At 42.5% G+C, this 26,499-nt stretch overlaps 2 protein-coding genes across 7 annotated transcripts in view; both read right to left on the bottom strand.

Annotated features, from left to right (window-relative positions):
* DUSP22 (dual specificity phosphatase 22) overlaps nucleotides 1-26,499 on the bottom strand; it is a 109,803-nt gene that overhangs the window by 14,627 nt on the left and 68,677 nt on the right. For 2 of the 6 annotated variants that reach the window (XM_036072467.2, XM_078055613.1), the window contains exons 6-8: nucleotides 24,036-24,207; nucleotides 23,490-23,562; nucleotides 21,628-21,694 (exon numbers count right to left, since the gene is read on the bottom strand). In XM_036072467.2, the coding sequence (XP_035928360.2) occupies nucleotides 21,628-21,694; nucleotides 23,490-23,562; nucleotides 24,036-24,207 (312 nt within the window). Of the gene's footprint in view, nucleotides 1-11,225; nucleotides 21,695-22,401; nucleotides 23,563-24,035; nucleotides 24,208-26,499 lie in introns of those variants that run through there. The other 4 variants (XM_078055617.1, XM_078055616.1, XM_078055614.1 and 1 more) reach the window with 4 other exon arrangements.
* LOC118523056 (ribosomal biogenesis factor) lies at nucleotides 10,149-10,568 on the bottom strand. Its single transcript, XM_078055618.1, has one exon. The coding sequence runs from the start codon at nucleotides 10,509-10,511 to the stop codon at nucleotides 10,209-10,211; it is 303 nt and encodes a 100-aa protein (XP_077911744.1). The 5' UTR covers nucleotides 10,512-10,568; the 3' UTR covers nucleotides 10,149-10,208.

Below are 26,499 nucleotides of genomic sequence, written 5' to 3'. Positions count from 1 at the left end.
TACCTATCCTTGAAACAGAGAGAGAGAGAGAAAGGGAGAGAGAGAGAAGGTAAATGGAAAGGCACAATCTAGTGTTCTGCTCTATTGTGTGAAGTACAATTTGATCTGGTATTTCTGAAGAGTATTTAAATATGCAGATCCATTGACCCCAGATAGCACTTCTGAAAAATAATCTTATCACTAGACTTGTAAAACTGTTGCATGGGGTGTACAGGGGAGTGCTGTACATACCAGCCCCCTAAACTCCCTAACTTCCTTTTGTGGAAACTGACTTTCTTTTTTTTTCTTCTTCTTCTTTTTTTAAAGATTTCTTTTATTTGAGAGAGAGAGAGAGTGAGAGCGAGCATGAGTGGGGGGAGGAGCAGAGGGAGAGAGAGAATCTCAAGCAGACTCTGCACTGAGCATGGAGCCCGACTCGGGGCTCGATCTCATGACCCTAAGATCAGACCTGAGCTGAAACTAAGAGTTGGATTCTTAACCGACTGCACTACCCAGGCACCCCGGAAATTGACTTTCTTTTACCTCTCACTAGCAATCATGTTTGTCTTGTTTGCTGAGGTATCCCTGGACCTAGAAGACTGCATGGTATATGGTAGTCGCTCAGTTAATACTTGCTGAATGAAATGAATAACACTGAAAAAATTGGCTGCAATCTCAATGTCCAAAAAAAGAGAATCTGCTTTCCCAGCATTTAGCACAGAGCAGGAACACATTGATGTAAGCAAGAAGGTCAAGCATAATATCTTGGAATCCTTTCTGGAATGAAGGGGAGCAGCTCAGAGAAATGACTGAGCCTCCATTTGAAGCAAGAGCCTATCTGAGCTTCTCTGTAGAATGGAAAGCATGCTCATGGGATAGCATGGACTCCTAAGGTCATAGGTATCCACTATATTAGTTCTGGTGTCAAACTTTTGCATTAGTGCAAATCCAGTTGTTAGCGGGCTTACCTGGGCTTAAAGAGTTTAGGCTGAAGAATTTTAAGTAATAAGAAATCAAGAGGTTTTGACTTCCTAAATGTTCGTTTCATACAGATGGTGCTGGCTTGATTCCTTTCTCAAAAGCATCCTTTGGGGGCACCTGGGTGGCTCAGTTGGTTAAGCGACTGCCTTCGGCTCAGGTCATGATCCCAGGGTCGTGGGATCGAGCCCCGCGTCGGGCTCCCTGCTCGGCGGGAAGCCTGCTTCTACCTCTCCCACTCCCCCTGCTTCTGTTCCCTCTCTCGCTGTGTCTCTCTCTGTCAAATAAATAAATAAAATCTAATTTAAAAAAAAAAAAAAGCATCCTTTGCCCCATTGTTGGGCTTGTGAGATCTTTTTGTCTTGTTCCAACCTCACATTAGGGCTTAAAAAAAGAGAGAATATAAATCAAGTAGGTTATAGTTATGAATCAGTGTGGTCCTTGTAATGATGATACAAAATTAGATATATTAACAAGAATTGTCAACCTATACTGTTGGGTAAAAAAGTCTGCTGCAAGACAGTATCTATACTATATCGTTTATATAAAACCCTACCATCTATTTATCTATCTATGCATGTACATATCTCTGTGCCTATCTATCTAACTACCTAGAGCGAGAGCAAGAGACAAGTTCAAGAGATGTTAAGATTGCTTATCTTTAGGTGAAGAAATGGAGATAATTCTTACTTTTTTCTTTATATTTCATATACATATATACTATTTCAGTAATTAGCATATGTCATTTTTATCTTTAGAAAAAAACTCCGCTTGTTTCATTTTTTCCTCTCTTCCCCTATGATCCTCTGCCTTGTTTCTCAAATTCCACATATCAGCGAGATCATATGATGATTGTCTTTCTCTGATTTACTTATTTCGCTTAGCAAAACTCTAGTTTTATTTTAAGAAGCACACGTTCATGTGTGCACACACACAGACTAAGGTTTATCATATTCTTGGACTTCAAATTCAGGTAGGTCATTTGATCACTCAGTTGAATCATCTGTCTTGGAATGACTGAGCTGGAACACTTCCATGTGAAGTTATATCTTTTTTTTAACAGATTGTATTTTTTTTAGGGTAATTTTAAATCCACAACAAAATTAGGAGGAAGGTACAGACATTTCCCATGTGCCTCTTCCCTACCCCACCATCAACATTCCCTACCAGATTGGTCCATATGTTACAATCAATTGACACATCATGATCACCCAAAGTCTATAGTTCACAGTAGAGTTCATTTTTGGTGTTGTACATTCAATGGGTTTGGACAAATGTATAATGACATGTATCCTTCATTATAATATCATAGAGTATCTTCACTGCTTCTGTGCTCTGCCTATTCATTTCCCCCCACCCCTGCAACTACTGATCTTTTTATTGTTGGAGTTACATCTTTTTAAAGTCAAAATTTTCTTTAGTATTGCTTCTCTCTTTGGAATTTGGATTTACAGAAAACTTGGTTTCAATCCTGGCTCTACTATCAGCTGTGTGGCTCTGAGCAAATTACTAAACCTCTCAGAGCGTTAAGTGTCCTTTACTATAACACAGACAGCGGTGATGAATAAATGTGTACAGAGTGCTTATGGTAATTCTGAGGAATGTGTGTATGTGTGTGTGTGTGCACATATGTATATGCATGTCGTATGTTTTGTATGTTAACGTATATGTGCATACATTTGTGCATGTCTCTACAGGCAATTTGTGTGTGCAGCTGTGTGTATACATGTGTGTGCATGTTGTATGTATGTACACGTTTGTGTATGCATGTATATTGTCCTCAGTTTACTTCCACCATATATTTCTGATGTGATTTACTATTAGTGTAAATAGGAGGTGTTAATGAGACTCGCATGTTAAAGGACATGAAAATGTAGAAGAGATGCCAGAAGACCCCATTCTGTTTCTTCTCTCCTCTCAGCCAGCACACCTACTCTCAGTTGTCCACCTCTTCGCCCTTCTCTGTCCCTGCCTGCATCTGGCAGGGCTGAGGCAGAGCTGCTCACTGGAACAAAAGAGGGGTCAGAGTGAGGAGAAGTTGCCTAGGGCAGCTGAGATTCCGCTGTTTGTCAAATTCCCAAAGGTAGTCTCTGCCAAGTATGGTTTACTGACTCACATCACATCAGTCTCCTTTTATGTTATTAAGCTACAAACAGAGTACTTTGTTTCTAATTCATCATCACACAAAACTCAAAAGACCTAAGAGATAGAATTCCACCCCTTGGCATCTCAACTACCCTAGGAAAAAAAAATGAAGCAGCCAGTGTGTCCCTGGTCTCAGATAAAACAAAATATTTTAATTCTGGCTAATTTCTTCTTATTCCCAAGAGGGGTTTTATGCACCAAACACTGGGTGAGAAGAGCTCTTTATTTTTGTTTTTTTCAGATCTGTTTTCTTTTAGTCTCTGCCCCTATGAGAACTTTATTCACCAATGTTAAGGATAACAGTAGATTCAAAATCCTGGAGCTGAACTGGCAAAATATAACTAGAGTGCGTAATATTGGTGGTCATGCCACAAAAATGATGGTGCAATTTGTTGTTAAGTAGACAATGTACTTTATTAAATGCCTTTATTATGAACCTTCCAACAGTTCCTGCAGCTTCCTAGGAATTTATGCTGTATAAGTTATCACCATTTGCTTCTTTTCTGTTGCTAAAATTTCACAACCAGATTGAATTGAGATCTCAACCAGGAAACAAGAATTCTGTACTCTTCTTTCCTTGTTCAGTGCAACCTACTGAACAATATTTTAGGAGATTCTAGAGTTTTCCCAAATGGTAAAAAAAAGATCTGTTTCACAAATGAGTTCATATTTTAAACATACATAAAATTTAGACAAACAGAACCCCAATACAAAGACATGTAGTACAAATCAAAGGGAGGGTTTCCATCATGCAACATTTGGTTTTAAACATGTACCCTGATGTGAAGTTTAACCCCAGGATTCTCAACCTCAGCACCACTGACATTGTAGTAATTCTGTGCCATGGGGGCTGTCCTGTGAATTGCAGGTTGTTTAGCAGCATCACTGACCTCTTTCTATCAGATGCCAGTATCGCCCCCATCTCAGCCGTGACCATCAAAAATGCCTCCAGAGTGGTGTAGAACCACTGGTCCAATCCACCAGTGATCAACCCTTAACTCCAATAAAAAGCAAACCCAGGCTATTCAATGAAAATGAAAGAACCACCAATACATGCTATACCATGGAGGAATCTCAGAAACTATATGCTAGGTGAAGGAAGCCAGACACAAAAAACTGCACACTCTATGATCCCATTTATGTGAATTATCTTGCAAAGGCAAATCTACAGAGACAGAATGTAGTTTAGTAGCTGTCAGTGTTGTGGATGAGAATGAGTTAACTGCAAATGGTCATGAGGGATCTTACTGGGATAACAAAAGTGTTCTGAATCTGGATTATGGTGATGGCTGCACAACTTGGTAGGTGTACTAAAAATCATTGAATTGCTTCTCTGAGAAACAAACTGAGGGTTCCAGAGGGGAGGGGGGTTGGAGGATGGGTTAGCCTGGTGATGGGTATTAAAGAGGGCACGTTCTGCATGGAGCACTGGGTGTTATACACAAATAATGAATCATGGAACACTACATCAAAACTAATGATATAATGTAAGGTGATTAACATAACATAATAAAAAAAATTTAAAAAAAAGAAGTCAGTAAAAAAAAAACTAATGATGTAATGTATGGTGATTAAAATAATAAATAAATAAATAAAATCATTGAATTGCATACTTTAGATGGGTGAATTTATGGTATGTAAACTTGACCTCAATAAAGCTGGTTTTTTAAAAAAAAAAAAACATGAAAAAATAGGAGGATAAAATGTATTGCAGAAGAAGAGAAAACATGAGGAAAACCCAATTCCATAGATTTCCTTTAACTATGGGAAATAGTCTCCTAAAAACAGAGAGATCAGATTCCCCACATTCTCTCAACCCAGACGACCGTTAAAGCAAGCCACAATATTTTTGCCGGCCAGACAGCTGCAACGTCTGTTAGCACCTGATGCAACTCAACGGGCTGTTTAATTAGTTCTGGTGTGTATCTTTCTATGGAAAATAATGTGTATGCATGGTCACCCATGTTCAACATGGCAAGGAAGAAGACAGGGTGATTATTAGGGTTTTGTCTTATAAGACATTCTATGTTTTCTGTTAGCATATAAAATAATTCACATTCATGATGAAACATGCCTAGTGTGACATGATATGTGAAGTGGAAAAAGGTCTGAAACCACCCAGAATCTCCCTGTTGCCCACTCAAACCTCTGCCGCAGTAAAAAAAAAAAAAAAAAAATCTCTTCTTTGGTGTGCATTAAATGACAGCTGTTGTTGCTATTCAAAGAAATTCTGGGGACTCTCTTATTGTAAAAGGGACAGCACATGTCTTCTTGGAGAAGGTCCAGCTGCTGTTTAAATTATCTACTGTACAAAATATGCACTCTTTGCTTAGAGGCCTATCATTTTCAGGGGGTTCATGACCTGTCTGGGGTTGTTAGCAAAGGGGGTGGGGGAGCCTTCCCTGTCAAAAATATTAACTTGGCCAAATATACAACCCTAAGTGAGGCAGCACTTGAAATTTCTAGAATCTTCAGCTCTGATGGAGCTAAGAAAAGAGAGAAATGGGTTAGAAATTGGGCCTTTTGGGTAAGTTATCCCAAGACTTAAATCTGGCAAAGTTTTTGCGTAAAGGAATGTACTGATAATAAATTCATCCTCCCCACCCATTTCCCCCATTCAGCTGGAAACTGTGGGATCATGAAAGGGAAGAGATAATTTCAATAATTTAAATTTCCCCCACAGGACACACACACAAAAGATACTTTTTTCTTTTAACAACTCTACATGTGCTATGTTACAGAACATTACAATTCTGAGAAATTCTGCCCCTATATTCAGGGCTAGTAAATTAAGGACCAGAGAAATCATACTCAACCTGAGCAAGAAGGCAGCCAGGAAGGCCATACCTCCAACCATGATGCCTGCCAACATTTCAAGAAAAGTATTTGAAACAATAAATAATTCTGATTAGGCCCAATTTGCAAACTGGAGGCTGAGAGCAGGAAGGATGCTGATCTACCTGATTAAATCCCACCAATTTCCTAGAAAATGTCATGTAGAACATTCTCTTTGATTTTTGCTGATCAACTATGACAACCCTCACGGAAAGATTATCAAGACAAGGGTATTTGTCCCATGCAGTCTGTGAAATGTACACACCATTTTGCTGAGCAGGATTCAGGTAACAAACACATTTTAAAAATAAGCATCTCCTAAAATATGGAATTAAGGAAAAGGTGACATTGCTAGAGAAGATCCAAAGATTTATTTTTCACCTTAAATGTTACCTTTTTCTTTGTTAATAATAAATATAGGCATCAGAAGTAATTTTGAAAAGTTTTCTTTCCATGCATTGACAGTTGTCATGCTCCATAATCAGGTCAAAAAACATATTGTTTGGACAAAATAAAATCCTTCTTACCTAAGTGGCGTTAAGTTAGGCTATTTTCTGAAATACTGAGTTGTCTTACTTCCAAAGAAAATAATAGTATTCTGTTTTTTAACCTTAGAGTTTTAAACTTATAAAAACCAAAGTGTGGGGGTATTATTTCAACATCCTGACTATGTTTACTCTAGCTAAGAAAGTCAGAGATATATTCACCATTATACTTAATCGTTGTTTTAAATATTTACTCATAGTCTCTCAAAATGGTTGTCATAACTACATTTCAGTTACCCCATTGCTTCTTTTCCTACTCAAACTTTTCTTTGGAAAAAGTTGATTCTTTTCTTTCTTTTTTTTTTTTTTTTTTAAGATTTTATTTATTTGCGAGAGAGAGAATGAGAGACAGAGAGCATGAGAGGGAGGAGGGTCAGAGGGAGAAGCAGACTCCCTGCTGAGCAGGGAGCCTGATGTGGGACTCGATCCCGGGACTCCAGGATCATGACCTGAGCCGAAGGCAATTGCTTAACCAACTGAGCCACCCAGGCGCCCAAAGTTGATTCTTTTCTATGGACATCAGAAGGTTTTTTGGTTTTTTTTGTTTTTTGGGTGTTTTTGTTTTTGTTTTTGTTTTTGTTTTGAAAAGCTTTAGGGCAAAACAATTTTTACCTCTGGGCAAGAAGATATTGACTCTATGGTCTTTTTATTTTTTAAGATTTATTTTAATTTGAGAGAGAGAGAGAATGCATGAGTTTGGGGAGGGGCAGAGAGGGGAGAGAATCCTCAAGCAGACTCCCTGCTGAGCATGGATCTCAATGTGGGGCTGGATCCCTGGACCCAGAGATCATGACCTGAGCTGAAACCAAGAGTCAGATGCTTAACCGACTGAGCCACCCAGGTGCCCCAACTCTCTGGTCTTAATGGTATATTAACTTACAGTTGATGATTTGGTATTAAACTGAATAGCTGTCAGTGGTCCAGAATTGTATTTCTTGAAAAGTGTAACTACACATTTGACCTGTCTAACTATAGATGGTGAGCATCCCTTCACTCCCCCTCATAGTCCTCGGAGCACATGGGTATGGGTACTCCTTCTGTGTGAGCACCTGCTCCTGAACAACCCTTCCTGACCTAGATCAAATTCCGTTTGTTCAGTTTTTGGGCCACCTCCCCTCACTCCCTCTCCTGTACAGCTTCTGCCTTGTTCCTTGCTTCTTTCCTGCACTTTGGTCTTTCTTAGTTCTTCTAGCTTGGTTTTTCTTTGCTTTTCCAGCTGTGTTCCCAGATAGACCCCATCTCTATCTGCTGCCCCTCCTAATCTAGATGCCACCCACTGGCTTCTCCAGGCTTCTTCAGTGGATCCCACAAAACCAATTCAGATCTATAAGCCCCAAGGACAAGATCAGATTAAAGTCCTTGAGGAAAGGAATTTTCCTGCGTAAATGTATCATGTAGAGACAACATTCCCTCATAGTCTAGTTAACTGTGGCCTCTTTTACTATTCATTTCTGCTTCATTAATTCATAAATCAATCCATTGAGAACCAACTATGTCATATGATAAAGTTGCCTCAATCTTTGTTTCTAAATTATTTTGGCAGGTTATCTTTGTGTTTTGCTCAGATGAAGAGCTCGTTGTCCATTGGTTCCAACGTGGTGTAGTGCAAAGAGCACTGGACTAAGAGTCAGAACTGAGTTCCATCTAGATCTGGATCTGCTAGTTAGCCCCTAAATATGGATGCTAGTAATCCCATAGGTTTGTTGGGAAAATGAATTAATATATGCAAAAGTGCTTTATAGACGGAAAACATAAAGCATCATAAAATTGACCAAATAAAAGTAATTTTCAGAATTTTAGACTTCTTTTATTTGGGTAGGGGGCAAATTTTCATAATCTCAGAAAGAAGCTGTTGGACAGAAAATTGAGAGTCTAAACTCTTCCTCAAGAAACCTGAAGAAAAGATGTTGTAAACTAAAACAGATATATATACCTGGACACTGTTTGTGTACAGCCGTGTACCAAGGGCGCTTCAGATCTGAATCGGGAGTCTTCCTGGCGACCCTGGCCGTCAGTGTGTTGGCTTAGGGCTCATCACTCACGTTATTCGATGTCAGCTCACATCTTTTCTAGAGAGGTGGGATTCCAGTAGCAGATGCTGTGTATCTCTAGAAGTTGCTTTAAATAGCCGTTTTAACTGGCACCGTGAACTTTGTTCAGAGCTAGTTTCACAGCAAACAATCAGCATCAAACTCTTCTGAGAAATGAGTGTAAATTGTGAGAAAGGCAGTGAATGAAGAAATCCAGGAAACAGAACAAGGCTATCAGATAGTAACTGCATGGATTTGAGTGAAAGGTGACAAGGTCAATGATATTCTAAGAAATATATAATAATTTAAAAATCAAAGCCACAAGAAGACATGTGAAGCCAGCAAAGTATGGATGGGCTCTAGTTGGGGCTGCAGAAGCAATTCACAGAAGGAGACCCTGGATAGGCCTTTCCTCTGCACCCAAAGGCAGTCTTCAACCCTCTTGAGTGGATATGTGGGCTCAGCTGGGCAGGGGTCTAACCCACTGCTGCATGCATGGTGGGGCTGCCAAGAATTTGGATTGTTCGACTTAAAATACAGAAAAAGGAAATGAATATGTTAGCCTCTTATTTGCTTAAAAAGCAAAATAAAACAAGATTAGGATGCTAGTGGGAAGGCCTTCATAATAAGAAATTTTAAGAGGCTAAGATTGAATTCGCAAACATTTGATTTTATTATTATTTCTTTAAAGAAAGGCTCAGAAACAAATGATGTCAGCATGTAGGGAAGATCACGAAGCTCCAGGTGCTAAACCAGGTCCTGTCCATTCCACAGAGCGCTCATTATTTCCTGCAATTCCCGAAGTGCTAACTGTATGGAGACAAAGAAGGTCCCAAGTATATTTCTAAAAATTGGGTTGGTGGGCAGGAAGGACTCAGTGAACAGAGGGGCTTTTTATTCACTGGTTGATTGCTTGGCCAGCACATAAGAGATGGCAAACATGTGGTTCCAAGGAGGCACACTGGTAAGGAAACAGGAGAAAAGCTGCAGAAGTAATAGCACAGATTTTGGTGTCCTGGAGTTCTGGGGCTGGAGGGCAGAGAGGGGAGCCAGGGGACTCTTGGGACGGTCCTGTGGCCATGCTTGCTGGCCCACAGGGTGCAGCAACCACCTAAATAGAGCAAGGCCAGAAGAGGTCCTGACAACAGGCAAGGCTGGGAGGAGCAGAGAAAACCACAGGACCGGTGATTCGACAAGAGTTCATGGTAGAACAGAACGTGAGCACCTACTGTGCACCAGGCCCTGCCCTCAAGAAGCTGAAGGTCCATTGTCAGGGGCTTATACTTCTACATTAGAGAAATGGACTTAATGATTTTCAGCACCAAGGAAGGACATGTTTTATAACTGGAAGTCATCAAAACTTCACAAATATATTTAAATATTTAATTAGTTCCCATCATCAAACAGAGGTGTACTGTGGGGGCGCCTGGGTGGCTCCGTCAGCTGCCTTCAGCTCAGGTCATGATCTCAGGGTCCTAGGATCGAGCCGTGTCAGGTTCCCTGCTTGGCAGGGAGTCTCCTCCTCTCTCTGCCTCTGTCCCTCCCCCCAGCTTGTGCTCTTTCAAATAAATAAAATCTTAAAAAAAAAAAAAAGAGGTGTACTGTGATTTTGCAATAGAAGTAGTCTTTTTTTTTTTTTTGTATAAAACATTTAATTTATTGGTCTTTTTGGGGTGTCTGCTGTATGTCCAGTGTATTACAACTGAGCCATTAATCTTGTCGCTTCATCAACATTAACTGGTTCGTTTTCATGACACTGTTGAGGAATCAGCTGTTTCTGCAAAGGTTCAAGGGAAAGGCCTTTTGAGAAATGGGCAAGTTCCTTTTGTATATCTACAAAAGCTTTATTCACTCTGTTAACTTTTTCATCATTCACAATGTTTATCTTCTTAAGATTAGTAGTAACTGGTTTTGCTTTGTTTTTAGACTTAAAGTTTTTTTGGCTGGCTATATGAAATACATTCCTGGACTTCTGCCCTCTTAGTTTGTTCTTGGCCATTGTGCTCCGGCTGACACCATCTACACGCAGATCTTCCGCAATAGAAGTAGTCTTAATAAATTATATGTACGTGGAATTATTTTATATCTGACTCTATGAAATGTATTAGGGGAGATGGTAATTTAAAGACACACTAATGGGAATTCTTTGACAAAGAGAAAAGGGGAAACTTCAGCTTCCATTGACCTCTTGTGAAACGTAGAATTTCTTACAATGAGCCTCTTAATGGAAGGAATACCCATAGGAGAACATAACACAGGGAAAATAAAGCAGCTTTCTTACCCAGTGTTCTCAAAAATAACCAAAGTAATCTTTAATTATCTTTGAAGAAAGAACCAGAAAAAATGAAAGAAACGTGAAAAGTTGGAGAATTTTCATTATCTTTTCTCTGCTGTCTCTACAGAGAAAATAAAATGGAAAGTTAGCCAAATCTTAGGTGTTAGGAAACGTGATAAAACCAAATTAGAATAGGGGGACAGGACACCCACTGACACAGGCTATAGTGAAATCATACAGGTTTTCAGGGCCTCCAATATTGCTTAAGGAGAGAGGACTAATACAGAATGAAGAAAGTGAAGCACATAAAAATGTGTTTTGTTTTTCATGAAGGACCTTGTGAACATAGAAGCATACTTATGCATTTAACACCTGATCCTCTCTGTTACAATCAGTAATGACATGGAATGAAAAAAGAATAATAAGGGACATTTTACACATGCTGTAAAAATGTTCTTTTATTGAATTTTATATTGGTTATCATGTCAATAAATAAAAACAAAAATATCACAGTAAAAAGGAAAAAGGCATGTATGAATACTTTTTAGTTACAATAATGTGTATGTTGAAAAATGGGGGAAACATATACCTAGATGTTGGTCTGTCACATTAATGAATAATTACAATTTGTTTTTGAGCCTTCTGCAAATTTGTCAATGATTTTGTCAAAACAGAACTTTTTACGTCAGATTTGTCAATTGACCTTCACTCTTCATTGATCATAGAACACTTGCTTTATTTTAATTTTGAAAAATATCTTTCATGTGGAGCAAGAGATATACAAGTATTTAGGAAAGGTGTTAAACAAAAGGATAAGATTGGAAGAGATGCAAAAAAAAATCCCATTTCACATCAAATTCCATAAATAGCATTGCGTTTCTTTGGAACCAATTCTGGTGGTTTTCTAATATGTCTGCAATCAAAAAATTGTAAAGCCAAGTAAACATTCAAGTGGTCACTCAGAATGCCAGACTGAAGGGACTGCATATAAGATCCTTGGGTATTTCAAATCTACTCTGCAAGTGTAGAAATGTAATTATCACAGAGTTTGGATTCTAGATCATTCTGAATTTACTGGAAAAGAAAAAAACAAACAAAAAACCCCCAAACAATAGACCAGCTGATTCCCTATGCCCCAGTCCTGCCCATAAACTAGGAGTTCTCCACATTCACTTCCATATAGAACATGTTGTTAATAAAGGATATAATAAAAATATGGACATTTTAAGCTTATGCATACATTATTAAAACTCTACAGCAGACACAGCCATTGTTTAGACTTAGAACTTAGATCAACAGGGGTCCTGAATGGCTCATTCCAGTTAAGCCTCAGACTCTCGGTTTCAGCTCAGGTCATGATCTCGGGGTCATGGGATTGAGCCCCGAGTCAGGCTCTGTGCTCAGTGCGGTGTCTGCTTGTCCCTTTCCCTCTACCCCTTCCCCTGTTCTCTCTCTCTCAAATAAATGCATAAGATCTTAAAAAAAAAAGAACTTAGACCAACAAAATAATTTTTTGGGGGGGAGATATATTTTATCACTGGAATAGTTTAAGACTGCTGGCTCTGGCTGGTAATAAAATACAGATTATCTTTTAGTTACTTATTAAAATTTGTTTTTATTTTTATTTATTTTAATTTTTTTAAATTTTATTTTATTATGTTATGTCACTATACAATACATCATTAGTTTTTGATGTAGTGATCCACGATTCATTGTTCTCGTATAACACCCAGTGCTCCATGCAGTATGTGCTCTCCTTAATACCCATCACGAGGCTAACCCATCCCCCCACTCCCCTCCCCTCTAGAACCCTCAGTTTGTTTCTCAGAGTCCATATTCTCTCACGGTTCATCTCTCCCTCCGATTCCCCCTCTTCATTTTTCCCTTCCTTCTCCTGATGAACACACAACATTTGCATCAACATGGATGGGACTGGAGGAGAATATGCTAAGTGAAATAAGTCAAGCAGAGAAAGTCAATTATCATATGGTTTCACTTATTTGTGGAACATAAGGAATAGCATGGAGGACATCAAAATTTGTTTTTAATAAATGCTCTATAGTCAATGTGTCTCTACATCTCCTGTACCAGGAATGGAAAGGTCCTGCTGCATCTCTGGTGGCTGCTGAGGCTGCAGTCATTGTGAGGAGGGACAGTTGGAATCCCCTAACTCCTGGTGTTGCTTTCATGCTTCCTCGACACCCAGCTCTAATCTGAGAACTGGGAGAGAGGAGTGAGAGAGGAGTGAGAGGGGGACAGGAGGACAGAGAGGAGGACAAGGGGAGGAGAGAGGAGGGGAGGGGAGAAAACGAGGGGAGAGGGCTTCTAGTTGCCAGAGACACCCAAATGACCAAGCCACATTGGAGGCTCCAACACTGGAGTTTGGGTGAAGTACTCTGGACAACCCTGCTGTGTGAGACACTGGGAAGAAGTATCTCTGCAAGGTTGCACTTTAGCACCAGGTGTCCCTGGAGAGTGTCAGGCTGTCCTTCCCTGCAAGCATGGTAAGTGTCCCTGAGCTCTGGCCTTGGAGGGCTGCCTTGCCTGGCAGCGCAGGCCATTCTTCTGGGGCAACCAGTCATGCCTGCCCCCAGGCTCCTCTGGTGGAGAGGAGGTGGGACTGTCTTGCAGCCTGATAGCCCCACTGCCCCATCAGCCTCCTGCCCTCCTGTCACCAATAATCTTTTGTACCCCTAACTCTGTTTCTGCTTCTGGAGAAAGCAAACCAGCACTGCTTGTCACTACTTCAAGACGGTCATTATCTATGTTGCCTCACTTGGTAGATTCATCTTTGTAGAGGTCCCATGGGGCATCCGGTCCAGGCTATGATCCTGTTCCCCTCCTAATTGCTCTACCTTCCTGCCTCCAGCCCATCCTGAGGGACCCAAATCAATCCAAGGCCTTCCCATGGCTTCCCACAGTTTACAGGGCAGGATAAGATTAGCCATTCAACTTTCCAACCCTCACCTCCCTCATAGTCACCTTCTCCAAGACAGGTCCTGGACTTCCCAGTACACTGTGTTCACTCTTGTCTGTGCCTTTACTTGCATGTCACCCTCTTCCCAGGATGCCCTTGACTCTTCTTCCAAGTTTTCCATCCCCAGCAGGACACTCTCCATGAAGCATCTGTGGTCCTCTCGGCCTGCATTCATGCTTCTGTGCTCAGCATTTGTCCACAGAATATTTGGGAGTGACTATCTTCTCTCTCCAACTCAAAATCTGAAGACAAGGCTGCCCTGCCTAATTTCTCCTTTCCCTCATGGCAGTCTGCACAGTGCTAGCTCTACAAGCATCTCATGACATAGCTTTCCCAGTGGGCCGCGGGCACTGCAGCATGATTGAGGCACTGCAAACTATCCTCCCCCGCTCTTCATGGGCTTTGGTACAGGGGGTGGGGGCCTCTCACGTGGGCACAGAGTCTGTAGCAGAGGCTCAGATGCCACGGCTGATGGCCTTCATGTCAGAGGGTGTCATTTCTCCAGAGAGGCCAGAGGGAAACACAGATCAGTGGGGGCACATTGGCAGGCACGGATGCTTCTAAATGCTTTCTAAAGAAAAAAGCAGTGAGTCACAGGCCAAGCTCCAGCTAGCACACTTCAGGACGAAGTGTGTAGGAGAACCCATGCTCCCCACTCAGACCCACTTTTAGTATCAGCTTGTTGACACTCAGATACTTCTTGGAAGCTTGTGGCACTTCCTTCAACCTATCACTGTGTCTCCGCCCTACCCAAGGCTGAGCTCCAGGGCTGCCTGTTGTATGGCAAATCACCCTGTTCTGTCCCCCATGGCCATGGCATGCAGAATCCTCTGTTGGCCAGCTTCCCATTAGGTTCAGGGAGATAAGACAGGAGGACACCAGATGGGAAACTTCTACTCTGCTTCCTCCTAGCCTCCCATACTTCTTAAAGACCTGCCCTGCTCAGGTCCCAACTGGGCACCCCTGCATGGCTCACTTCTTACTTGGCTCTATTAACTCCATCTCCCAGCCCTGGCCCTCAGACCCAGGGGTTGGAAGGAGGTCCTGTCAGTCTCTGGTTGCTTTGACATCCACTGTTGCTGACATCCACTGTTGATGAGTGTCTCCATTTGAGTTATTTGACTTGAATGACAGCAAATCCCTGAACTTCTTGCAAAAACCTCACTGAGGTTCCTCTATTTGCATAATGATGGCACATCAGAGACAGAATACCATCTGCTTGAAGTACCAGGCACTAGCCCTCTTCCCCCCTTCCTGTACACACATGGGCCATTCTGTATTCTTGCAAAGGGCCTCCTGGGGCCTCAGGACACTTCAGTACTCTGCCTGCTACTCTAGACTAAATCAGAAATGCCTAGTCAGAGGTAAGTGTGGCAGCCATAGTGTACACACAATGGGTAGATTTTGATGGAAAGAAAAAAGAAATGCCTTTCTCGTGTGCCTATTTAACTATACTTACCTATCTTCCACCTTAATCTCCCCACTAGGCCTCTTATCTAACATAAACCCACCTTCAGAAAAAATCTTGAACAGAAATGCACATGACTGTAAGCATTTTTATTAGCTTAGCCTCCCAGGGGTAGTGCATTTCAAAAGGAGTGGTGACATTTAGGCCCACCTGAGTCAGACTGCTTGGATTCCAATCCTCACTTGGCCACTTTCTGGCCCTGAGACTGGGCAATGCTCCAGTTCTCTAGAACTTGGATTCTCCCATAGTGAAATCTATCCCATGAGATTGTTGTCAGAAGAGATTTCAAGAAAAAGTCTCAATGCCAGCTTCTCTCCCACATTAAGTGCTGAATAACTGTTGACCATCATGAGGCTGATTATCTTGTTATCTAGATGGGAGGTTTTCATGATTAGAAAGGCCTTTCTAGACACATAAAATGCTACCGAGGAAGGCTGTGAGGCTGCCTCTGCCCATATCACTGTGCCACAACACAGGGTGCCCTCTAGCACTGCTCATCCCTTCTAGGGAGCTTCTTTACTCCAGTCTTAGAAGAAGTTCCCCACATGAGTGGGTTGCCTCCTCTGGGACTTCCCCAAGGTATTCCAGAGAACCAGGATGAAAATGGACCTCAGTCAGGCCTGTCTGGCATGTGACTATCTTGGCTGCCTGGTCACCAGTCCAGGACCTTGGCCTCTCATCTCCCCCAACCTGCTCTATCAGGACCTGTGCCTTCCTGTTTGTGGAAGGTGGGAGATGACAGGTAGGGGCTCTGGCAAAGCAGAGAATAGGCCTCTCTGCTGTGGGACAGTGAATATCAAGGCATGAAATGGGTTTTAGCTCACATCTGCAGTATACCTCTGGGATGCACCTGATTTGGGGAGATTCATGAAGGCTTCTGCAAACAGTCTAGAAATGGTCCTCTCCTTTCACACCTTCTTGCCTTTCTCTCTGTCACCACCTCAGTGAGAGCATCCAAAGGAGAATTCCAAACATCTAACCCCTGGCACATGACAAGCTTCTCTAGGGATTCCCATTCTGAGGAAGCTCAGCGCCACTTGGGTCTCTTGCCTTGAAGGGCACACCCTTTGCAAAGCAGAAGGTGACATTTCTTTAGTGCACATGTAGAGGGCTTTTGATTTGTATTTTCCAAAAAGGCTCCATATCAGTGCCTTGGGGAAACCCACAGCCAACCAACAAAAGGCAAACCCGCTCACCAGAAAGTATGGTTCCTGTTTGTGCTGGTTTGGCCACTTCTGGTGAAGGGCACAAGAGGCTGAGGGCAAAGCACTTGATGATGAACAGACCTGACGGGGAGAGAGGGACCAACACCATGTCAATGGCAATGTTCCATTCATATATTTGCTTGTCACTGATGTGTGTCCTAGAGGACTGAGAAGCTAAGTAGAAAGGCCACTGTAATTCGGCCTTCTTGGGTCAAGTTGGACAAATAGGCAAATGGTGTGATCAGCACTATTTCCAAAAACTACATTATTCCTAGAAGGGGTTGTTAAACCCACAAAAATCAGTTTTATTTTTTTACCCCTGGCTCCTATCTAGTTTTCTTTTCTTTTTTCTTTCTTTTTCTTTCTTTCTTTCTTTCAAGATTTTATTTATTTGACAGAGAGAGAGAGAGACAGCGAGAGAGGTAACACAAGTAGGGGGAGTGGGAGAGGGGGAAGCAGGCTTCCCGCTGAGCAGGGAGCCCGATGCGGGGCTCTATCCCAGGGTCCTGGGATCATGACCTGGGCAGAAGGCAGACACTTAACCATCTGAGCCACCCAGGAACCCCCTATCTAGTTTTCTTAAGTAGGCCTTTGAATAAAGGATGTGCTCAGGTACAATCCCATCCAATACATCTCCTAACCCCACCTCTAAATAGTCAACATCACACTCAGAATGCTGAACTGCCTAGTAATTTCAGTCACCTGCTAAAATAGCTCTTTTGACACCAGACTCTAATAACTGAACTAGAAACTTCAGGAAAATTAACTGCAAATTACTAACTCTTGATCAACAGTTTGCATAGATATCCAGAGCCAAAATAAACCTAAACTTGCAGATGTTCAAATACATACTGGCAATTCTTTCCCCCGATGGAAAGAGACACAGGCACAGCACTTGCAACCTTTAGTCAGATGCTTATTAGGTGGTTAAGCCTCAGCTACAAAATAGATACTAATTTTGATTACTAATTTTGGTACTGGCTGAACTAATTATGTCCTGTTACTGCAGTGACAGGTCTCAAGATCTATAGCGGGGATAGGAAAACAAGAGCAAAGTGTCAAGATCTCTCTGCATGATGAAATGTGGCCAGTGCATTACATGCATCCAAGTCCATGAGCCTAAGGCCTAAGGAGACCCTACTAAATCCTAAGAAGGGAACAACTGACATGCTCAAGCCTCCGGTGACAAGTCAAAGGCAGCTTTTTTTTTTTTTCTTCTCCTTCTTCTCAGTTTCTCCCCTTCTCTGGGCAATAAAAAGGAAAGGGAAGAAGAACTTCCCTCTGAAGTCTTGGTGATTTCTTGTTAAGTACATATATAAATATAAGCATGTTGAAAGCACATTCTTAATAAAATTATTAATAACTTAGGCTCAGGATGGGAGGAGTCATCTAGTGTGGGATCACAGGGTTTTGATTTTTAGTGTGTTCCCTATTTTTATGACTAGATACTGGTGTGCAGAGCAGCCCTTTGTGACTGGCTCTGGTTGTGTAATATGGGCTCTGACATTTCCCTGGTTGCCCCAGGTACCTGCCACTTAGGGTACCCGAGCTCGAGGTACCCTTGATGTTGCACACATGACTCCCCTGAAAGCTAAGAATTTCTCTAAAACAAAACTAAAAAACATAAGACCCAGGTGTATGTGCACACACACACACACACACGCACACAAATCACTAGATTTTCTAAGTTGTCTCTATGCATGAGTAACACGAAACAGCACCAGAAGTTGGAAGTGGGGTTCCCTACTGTGACAGAAACTAGAAAGAACAAGCACCCAATAAATAAGAAAAAAAGCCACTAGTGGGAACCCATCCTTACAGAAAAGCATAAATGCTATTGAAGACACATGAGGATACCCAAGGTTAATGAAGGTGCTCTAAAAAAGGTGATTTAAGTCAAAGATCACCTTTGTACATAAACAGGATGGTCTGCTAGACCCTGGAAAGGTGACTTCAGCGAGCAAAGCAGGAGCCTGGTAGAAATACCACTTACATATGTTATGGGAATAGCAATCTGATTATGGGGCATATCAGATCAGGACTATCCCCTGCCCCCTGCAAAGGCTCTTAGCTCCATGTCCATCTCACCGGACAATGCCTAATGACTAATTTGGCTTCCTCCAAAATCCTGATAATGAAAGAGAACTAGCCTAGGGAATAAAACTGGTTTTCATAAAGATACTTTTTTATCTTTCACAATAAATTATAAAATTGGACATCTGAATTCCACATTGTCATGAGTCTAGTTCCTGGGAGTCTGTCCTGGGTGCACAGATAAACTTGAGGACCTAACCTGCAAAGCTGGGATGATTGCCCTTGGAGGCCCTAGGTCTGGCAGTCCCCTTAAATCTAACTTTGACATTTCAGAGCCCATACACCACCATCAAAGGAAAGGAGGATGTTGATACAAAGAACCATTGTGTTGGAAGCAAGATTCCAGAGTGTCAAGGCCACAAAATCCATAGTCCCCCACATTCAATGCAGTACCAAGAGCATTTGCTTCTCCGTTCCCAACCTCCCTCAAGCCCAAATCTATTTGCCTCCTTGGCCCCTCTTCTTCTCCACCACCATGACCCTGTTCAGGGCATCATCTTCAATCACCTGGATGATTGTAACAGCTGCCCCCGACCGGCCTCCAGTGTGGACCCTCCATTATCCACCTACACACCAACCAACCATGGTACCTGCTTGCCCTAGCAAGTTCAGCGAGCCCCCACCCCTACTCATTACGTCCACATAATGGCATGCATGCTTCTTCTGAGGCTCTAAGCTCAGGAATCAGCCCTGTGGGAAGCTGGCACAGCACGACCTCTGAGCTTGATTAGCTCCAAGGGCTAGGATAAGAAGTAAACCAGCTACTGTATACTAAGATATGCTACTATACAGATATAAGCAATGGTATCAACCGGCTGACTGGGCCCTTGCTTGTGTGTGCAGCTTTGTCTGTATCACTCACCCTCACTGCCCACCCCTCGGCTCTTGCCCTAGTCACAGAGTGACTTGGGGTCACCCCAGCGCACTGTGCTCCCTCACGCCACCAAGTTAACACACATGCTGGGCCTCTGCCTGGACTGCCCTTCCTCCCGCTATGCCCAACTAATTCTAGCACTTAAGCATGAAGTCTCAAATTAGGTATCACTTTTTCCAAGATGCCTTCCCTGAACACTGCCTTCCTCACCCCAAAACTGGAATGGTGTTTCTCTTCCCCTCCCCCACATGTAGCACCAGGAGCACCTATACTGGTCCTTATGACCCACTCTGCAATTACCAATTTTCCTAACTGCCAACTCCACTGATGGGGCCCCAAACTCCCCAGGGAGAAAGGGGTGTGGTGGGGGAAGCAACCAAATAGAGGTTCTGGCTTCTGCAGCCATACAGCTCTGCTGCAGGGGTACTGGTTCCCCCTTGGCCCTTACTAGAGCCTTACAAACTTCTAAGTTCAAAGCGCAGGGGCAGCTCAGCTCCTCCCTCTCTTAACCCACTGATTCGGGATCAAAAGTTCAAAATTCAGGCAAATCAGAGCTAACATTTTCCGTTTTGGGTGTATTTTTTGGCCTCTTTGAGCCTCGAATGACTAAAATAATACCTTCTGTGGGTTTATAAAGCTTTGCAGTGATAGTTTGTAACCCACAGAACACCAGACAATTATTAGAGGATTATTGTTGGTGCCAGATCTGGTCCTATAGCAAGAAGAGGGGGACAGGAAAGGATGTCAGCCTGTGAGGGATGAGTGACTCTACTGGATTGGGGCCATCACCAGAAAACCTTTTTTCCTAATTCTGCTGCCTCGTTGTCCTACACACAGCACGGAGGTCTTCCTGAGGCTCTGTGCTATGTCTTGGCCACTGTTCCTGAGTTTTCCACAGAGACAAGGCTCTGCCACACACTCACAAGGGGGAAGTGGAGACATCTCAGGGCTTTTAGGGCTGGCACATGAGAGTACTCGGAGGTTCCTACAACTGGATTACCTGTGCTACATCCAGGCAGGCTTGCTGAGTCAGAATAAGCATTTTAATGACTGAAACTGATCCGTGCATATCATCCCACACCTGGCAGGGGCTGCCGCCAGTGCAAAGGGTCCTCCTCTTCATTCCAGCCCCTTCCCTGAGCCGTTGTCAGGAGATTCCAGGCATTAGTAGCAGAAACTCAGAACATAGGTGAAGCCTGCCACCTACAGTTAAAGGGTCCATGTATATTAGCTCCTGTATCCACCTGCCCTTAGTTCAGGCCCAAATTATCCTTGGAGGGAAACGTTAAATCTCCTTCTTCCTCCGCTAGATTTAGACAAGGAAAATTTAGGAAACTGACTTAAATTGCTCTTCAAGCCAGTCTGTGTTTCTTCAAATTAAAAGCTGAATATGGAATCAGAGTAAACTGCATTCAACAATGTGCAGCAAATGTTCATGGAGCACCTGGGCTGCACACCCCTCACCCTTGTGGTAAATGCAGTAATTCCAGAGGTGCCATGTGCCAGAGAACTATGAGGCCAATTTCTGGGTTTCTTTCTCTTCACGCTGAGGATCAATTTTTCTCTCATGGTGAAATTAATTCACTTCTCCTAAGTGCCCCCTGTACTACCTTCTGGAGGAAAGAGTGGTCTCTGCAATTAAACCAGCAATTACTGCTATAGGAGCAGGCTCCGATCCTGCTTCACAACCCTCAGCGGCAGGAACACGTATGACATCCACACCTCAGCTAAGGAAGAGTGCATTGCACATGGAGTTCAATGCTCGGTGGCCCTTTGTTAACAAAAATGTGTAGCTTTTGGTAAAGTCCACCATGGGGAACACAAACCATGGGTAGAGCACACAGCAAGAGGTATTTCCCAAGCTGGGGAATTTAAGAACACACAAGCAGAGTTTACACAGCACAATTCTCCTGAGAAGCAATCATGATTACTAAACAGTTACCAAAACAGTGCAGTAGGGCTCTTGAGATTGCTTTATAAACCCAAAGTTAAGGTTAAAGAAATTGCTGTAGCAGTGGTATTAAGGTAAAAATATTTTCTCTTGGGGAAGAGTATCTTTAGTTCTCAACATAGAACATCATTACACATGTATTCAGTTTAAAATGAAAACCAAATTTACAAATCGCTTCTGGATACTTAAAAATAAACTCTAGGTTGCTTTTCTTTTTGGCAGCACCAGCCTAAACTCTGTGGCTTTGTGATATTTCAGAAACTTCAGGTACCTTACAGTCTTCTGAGAAAGGCCCAGTGCTTCAGAATTCCTGCAGTGGCTGTGGAGAAAGAACATTACTGGCAACAAAAATTAAAACAACATTTCAAGACCTCCAGGAATTGTTCATAAATGTTCATAAATGTACACACATATTTCAGCATTTCAGCTGATAATCCTACATACTTTTTCTGTGAGTATATTCACATTTCTTTTTGGTTCAAGGAAAAAAATGTACTTTATAGACAAATTGTTTCAGCTGTAGGTAGAAAATTCCATGGCCATGCTTCCCTTTCCTGGTGTATATCTGGGGCCTATGTGGGTGTATAGAGTTTTCCCTGGTCCCCAAAGCGGCTCACCTGTGACATTACCCTTTATATGCTTTCCTGTGCATATATAAGAGCATTTCCTGCTCTTCTTAGTCAGAGGCTCTGTTGGTGGTGGAATTTGGAGAAACTGGGCTGCAACATCTTTTTAGGGAGAAGCCAAGTATACTTTTTCATTCTTGTGGCTCTGTGTGCTTAAACAATTTGAGCTGGTGTAAAAGACTGGACCACGAAATTGCTCACAGAATTCCAGGATCCTGCGGCCCCACACTGCAAACTGCAGACGCTCTCCAGGCCTGCTGGACTTGGCCTGAATGTGGAATTTTACCCACCAGAAAGCACTACTGGAGCTCAAGTCAGAAATTTTAAATAGCTCAATGATACTGATGCTTTTGCCCTTTGGCTTCAAAAGCAATCACGACCAAACATTTTCAACTATGAGCTGATTACAATAACAAAAATACCTTTTCAAAAAACATTTAATGAGGTAGCTGAGGTCACATATCAAATCCACAGCATACATGAAGGTGCTTAATAAGTGCGCAGGCATTTTAAAATGTATTTTTAAATGCAAACTTGCTACAATGCCTAATAAATGCTCATTCTTCCCAGTTCCTGAAGATGCATGCAGATGTTGCAAAGAGGCCCTTGCAGAGTTATAACAGCAAGAGAACAAGAGGCTGAGAGTAAGTGAAGCTGGACAGGAGGAGAAAGGAAGGGAGCTCTGGGCATATAGCTTGGGCTGAGGTGGTTGTGCTCCCCATGGAACTGAAATATAGTCAGGGCCACTGAGAACACACACCAAGAACTCAGGGACATGATAGGCTGAGAAGAGGGTCTTGACTTGAGGTGGCAGGAACCACAGCCTGGGGCATTTTCATTAAGATCGAGGCAATGCCCAGAGCACACCCCCACACACCTTTGAGGGCCCCGGGGAACCACCCTCAGAAGGGAGTCCAGCCTCCTGCTGCCCTCACCACAACCACTCTGGGTTCTGTCTGCTCCCAGCCACAGGCTGCTTTATGCTGAGCAGCTTTTAAGATGTTAACTTCAAATGATTTCCATGTGGAGTCATGGACAAAAGGAAAGGTGGTGATACCAAGCCTGGAAGCATGGACTTTGTGACTGTTCCAGCAATACGAACATTTAGAGTTCACACATCCACACGCATGGGCACACACGCACACTCGCCTGCACTCAGGCGCACGCATGAGTCGGTGTGGGGCAGCCAAGCAGACTCCCCAAGCTCAGGCAGGGCAGGAGTGGGCAGGATAAAGGGGCCTGGGGCAGGGCTGGTGGATTCATGGAGGAGGAGCCTGGATCCACCTTTGCCACCCTCCCCTTCCTGTCCTCCACGGGGGCAGCCAGCACACCAGGGCACCCAGCAGAAATGCACTGAAGACAAGGGATGGACAGGCAGGCACCAGATCACTCAGTTATTAGGTCTCCGTCGTATAGTTGCTGTAGGCCAAAGGAGGCAGGGTCTGAAAGTTGCTCCACCGCCTTGTACCAGGCTGGGACTCCACACGCCCTTGCTCTTTATATTTACCCAGAATGTTTTTGGCTTCTTCCACATCCCGCAAAGGGCTCTCTCCATATTCTTCCTTCAGCCACTGCCGGTACTGGAGAAGTTGAAAACAAAACCAAAATGTCACACACACACCTGCATCTACATAGATTTCACCTGTTACTTAATGTTACAGATTTTGCCACATATAACCAAGGAATAAATGGGCATTGGGCAATCAGAGATCTGTGGTTGGCCGGCCAGTGTCAAGCAAGAGAAATAACTGCTTCTTCCAGGTTTTAGCCTGAGGACATGAAAGCAAGCCAAACCAAGAAAATGGCACTTGGCCCAAAGGGAAATAAACAGACGTTAATATGGGGTCTGAAGATGTTAAAAGATAATGTCCTACAGCTGCAGCTGGTGAACAAGGGACCAGTGATGACTTTGATTGGGATGCAAGTGGGGCATTCTTGTCCTCTGTGGGCCTTTCAAACTCCAACCTCCCTGATTCTAGGTGTGCACAGAAAGACTGAGGCATCTTCCCAGAGGCTGCTGCTCACATCACCAAAGTCCCCTGAGCATGGTTACCTGGTGGACTTCATGCTTCTCAAACTCCTGGAGCTGTCTCTGGAAGCCCAGGTTGGGGTTGGCACAGGACCTCCCTGCACGCACAGTGTGCAGGGCATCCTCCCAGCCAAAGTCGGTGACGGTCATGATGTATGCGATCACCAGAGTCACACTCCTGGAGACACCGGCCAGGCTGCAAGGGCCAAAAGAACCCACAGGGGCAAGGGGTTTCAGTCCATGAGTCTATCTCCTGATTCATCGAGAGCAGGGGATTCTGTGGATCTCGTTTTAGAAAGTCTCCTCCTTGGATTATGGGTGGACACCAAGCCAGTACGAAATTACTCAGAAACATAGGAGCTTCTCTCTACTTTATTACACTAGAATCTCAGGCATCAGTATATGTGTGAGCCTCATTTTTTTTTTTTTTTTTTTTACAGATCTTCTACTGGCTATGGCTTTGGACACCAGTTTTATGATTCTCTACGCTCCTGAGCCCTTCTTCAGATAGTCCCCATTTCCTCGGACAGAAAAAATAACTAACTAAAGCACATCAAGGGAACTTGAAGGGTCTGGGATCCATGCAATAAATCTATTTACAACCTGCAGCAGTTTAGAAGGCTTCATGGTTTTTTGTTTTGTTTTTTTAAGTCTGGTTTTCTTAGATAAATAAAGGCTAGATCTATAACTGAAAGCCCATTAAATGCAGAAGCTCTTATGAAACAAGTCTGTGTTCTTCTTGAAGTAACTGAGCAGAGCACAAGAGAGGGCACATTCCACGTGCTCTGGGATGTGGGGGTCAATAACGGTTAATTATATCTAGCAGAGTGAGTAAGGGGACCAATTTTAAATGCATATGCAAATTAAGGTGGTCACAGAAGGCTGTGCTGTGTCAGATTTAGAGTGTTCTAGCAACGGTTTAAGATGGGGAAGTTTAGCAAATTTCTCATTTTTAGAAAGGCCTATCTTCAGATTTATATAACCATATGAAATACAAATTCCTAGAGTATCAGGGCTACACATATTCAAATGATGATGATGATGATGATAATAATAATAATAATAATAATAATAATAATAAAAGACAACCATTCTCAAGTAGTGGCTCTTCCTTAGGCTTTTATATCAGAAATACCGAGAGAGCTTTTAAAAAATACATCCTCTTTGGCTGCAAACCTGGAGAGTCTAATATTCACCAGAAGCCATAGAAGCCCAGGCACAGGATTACAGAACTCCCCCTTTATGGCTCCAACTGCGCCCCCAAAATTCTTTAAAGCAAATGTAGATGAACATTATAAAATCTACTATTTGGTACATGTCCTACTCTTTTTAAAAGTAAAAAAAAAACGTAAATCACATAATATCAAGAACTGCATAAAACTACCAAACATCATCTTTTTCTAAAGCAATCAAACTACTGTCCCTGCTCTCCTGATATGGGTTACAGGCCCTTAGAACAGATTAGTTTTCATGAAGGGCTCTCCTGGGTATCCTGCACTGGATCTCCTCTGTCACCAACATCAGCAGCAACACAGCCCAGGAGACATCACTTTACATTCCCAAAGAGCTTTCACTGAAATAGCAACTCCTTTGGGGAAACTCAAAAGATTGTTAAGCTTTTTTTTTTTTTTTAATATATTTCACAACATAATATTGTCTTTTTAAAAAAAATCTGAGTATAGTTTACATATAATGTTACATTAATTTCAGGTGTAAAACATAGTGATTCTACAAGTTTTACATTAGGCTGTGCCCACCGTGTAGCTGCCGTCTGTCACCGTACAACACAATTATACCACTGACTGTATTCCCTGAGCTGTGTCTTTCATTCCCATGACTTTTTCATTCCATAACTGGAAGCCTACATCTCCCACTACCCTTCACCCATTCTGCCCATCCTCTCACTCCCTCCCCTCTGGCATCCATCAGTTTGTCCTCTGTACTTATAGGTCTGGTTCTGCCTTTTGGTTTTTTGTTTTTTTCATGTGTTTTGTTTTTCAGGTTCCATATATAAGCGAAATCATACGGTATTTGCTTTCTCTGATGTATTTCACTTAGCATAATACCTTTTAATCTCTCCATGTTGCTGTAAATGGCAAGATCTTTTTTTTTTTTTTTTTTGTGGCTGAGTAATACTCAATATGGAGTCTTATTCAATATAAAGAGGGAACATGCTCAGCTTGCACTTTAATGAACAGCAGAGTTCTGGCTCCAGACTGTTGGCTGCTGGTTCCTTTAACATATTAGTTACGCGATAAATCTGAGTACTAGTGCTAATGATATTTCATAATGTATATAATTGTCAAATCACTATATTGTACACCTGAAACTAATGCCAACTATATTTCACTTAAAAATAAAACAAATAAAAATTTAAAAAAATAAAATATGAGAGCTAACATTCCCTGAGAGCTTACCATGTGCCAGGTACAGTGCTAAGAACTTTATGTGCATTGTCCTTGGGTTATGTGTATTATAACAGCTTTTT

This window comes from Halichoerus grypus, chromosome 9 (genome assembly GCF_964656455.1).
Source record: "Halichoerus grypus chromosome 9, mHalGry1.hap1.1, whole genome shotgun sequence".
NCBI lineage: Eukaryota > Metazoa > Chordata > Mammalia > Carnivora > Phocidae > Halichoerus > Halichoerus grypus.
This window is presented reverse-complemented; position numbering and strand designations above follow the sequence as displayed.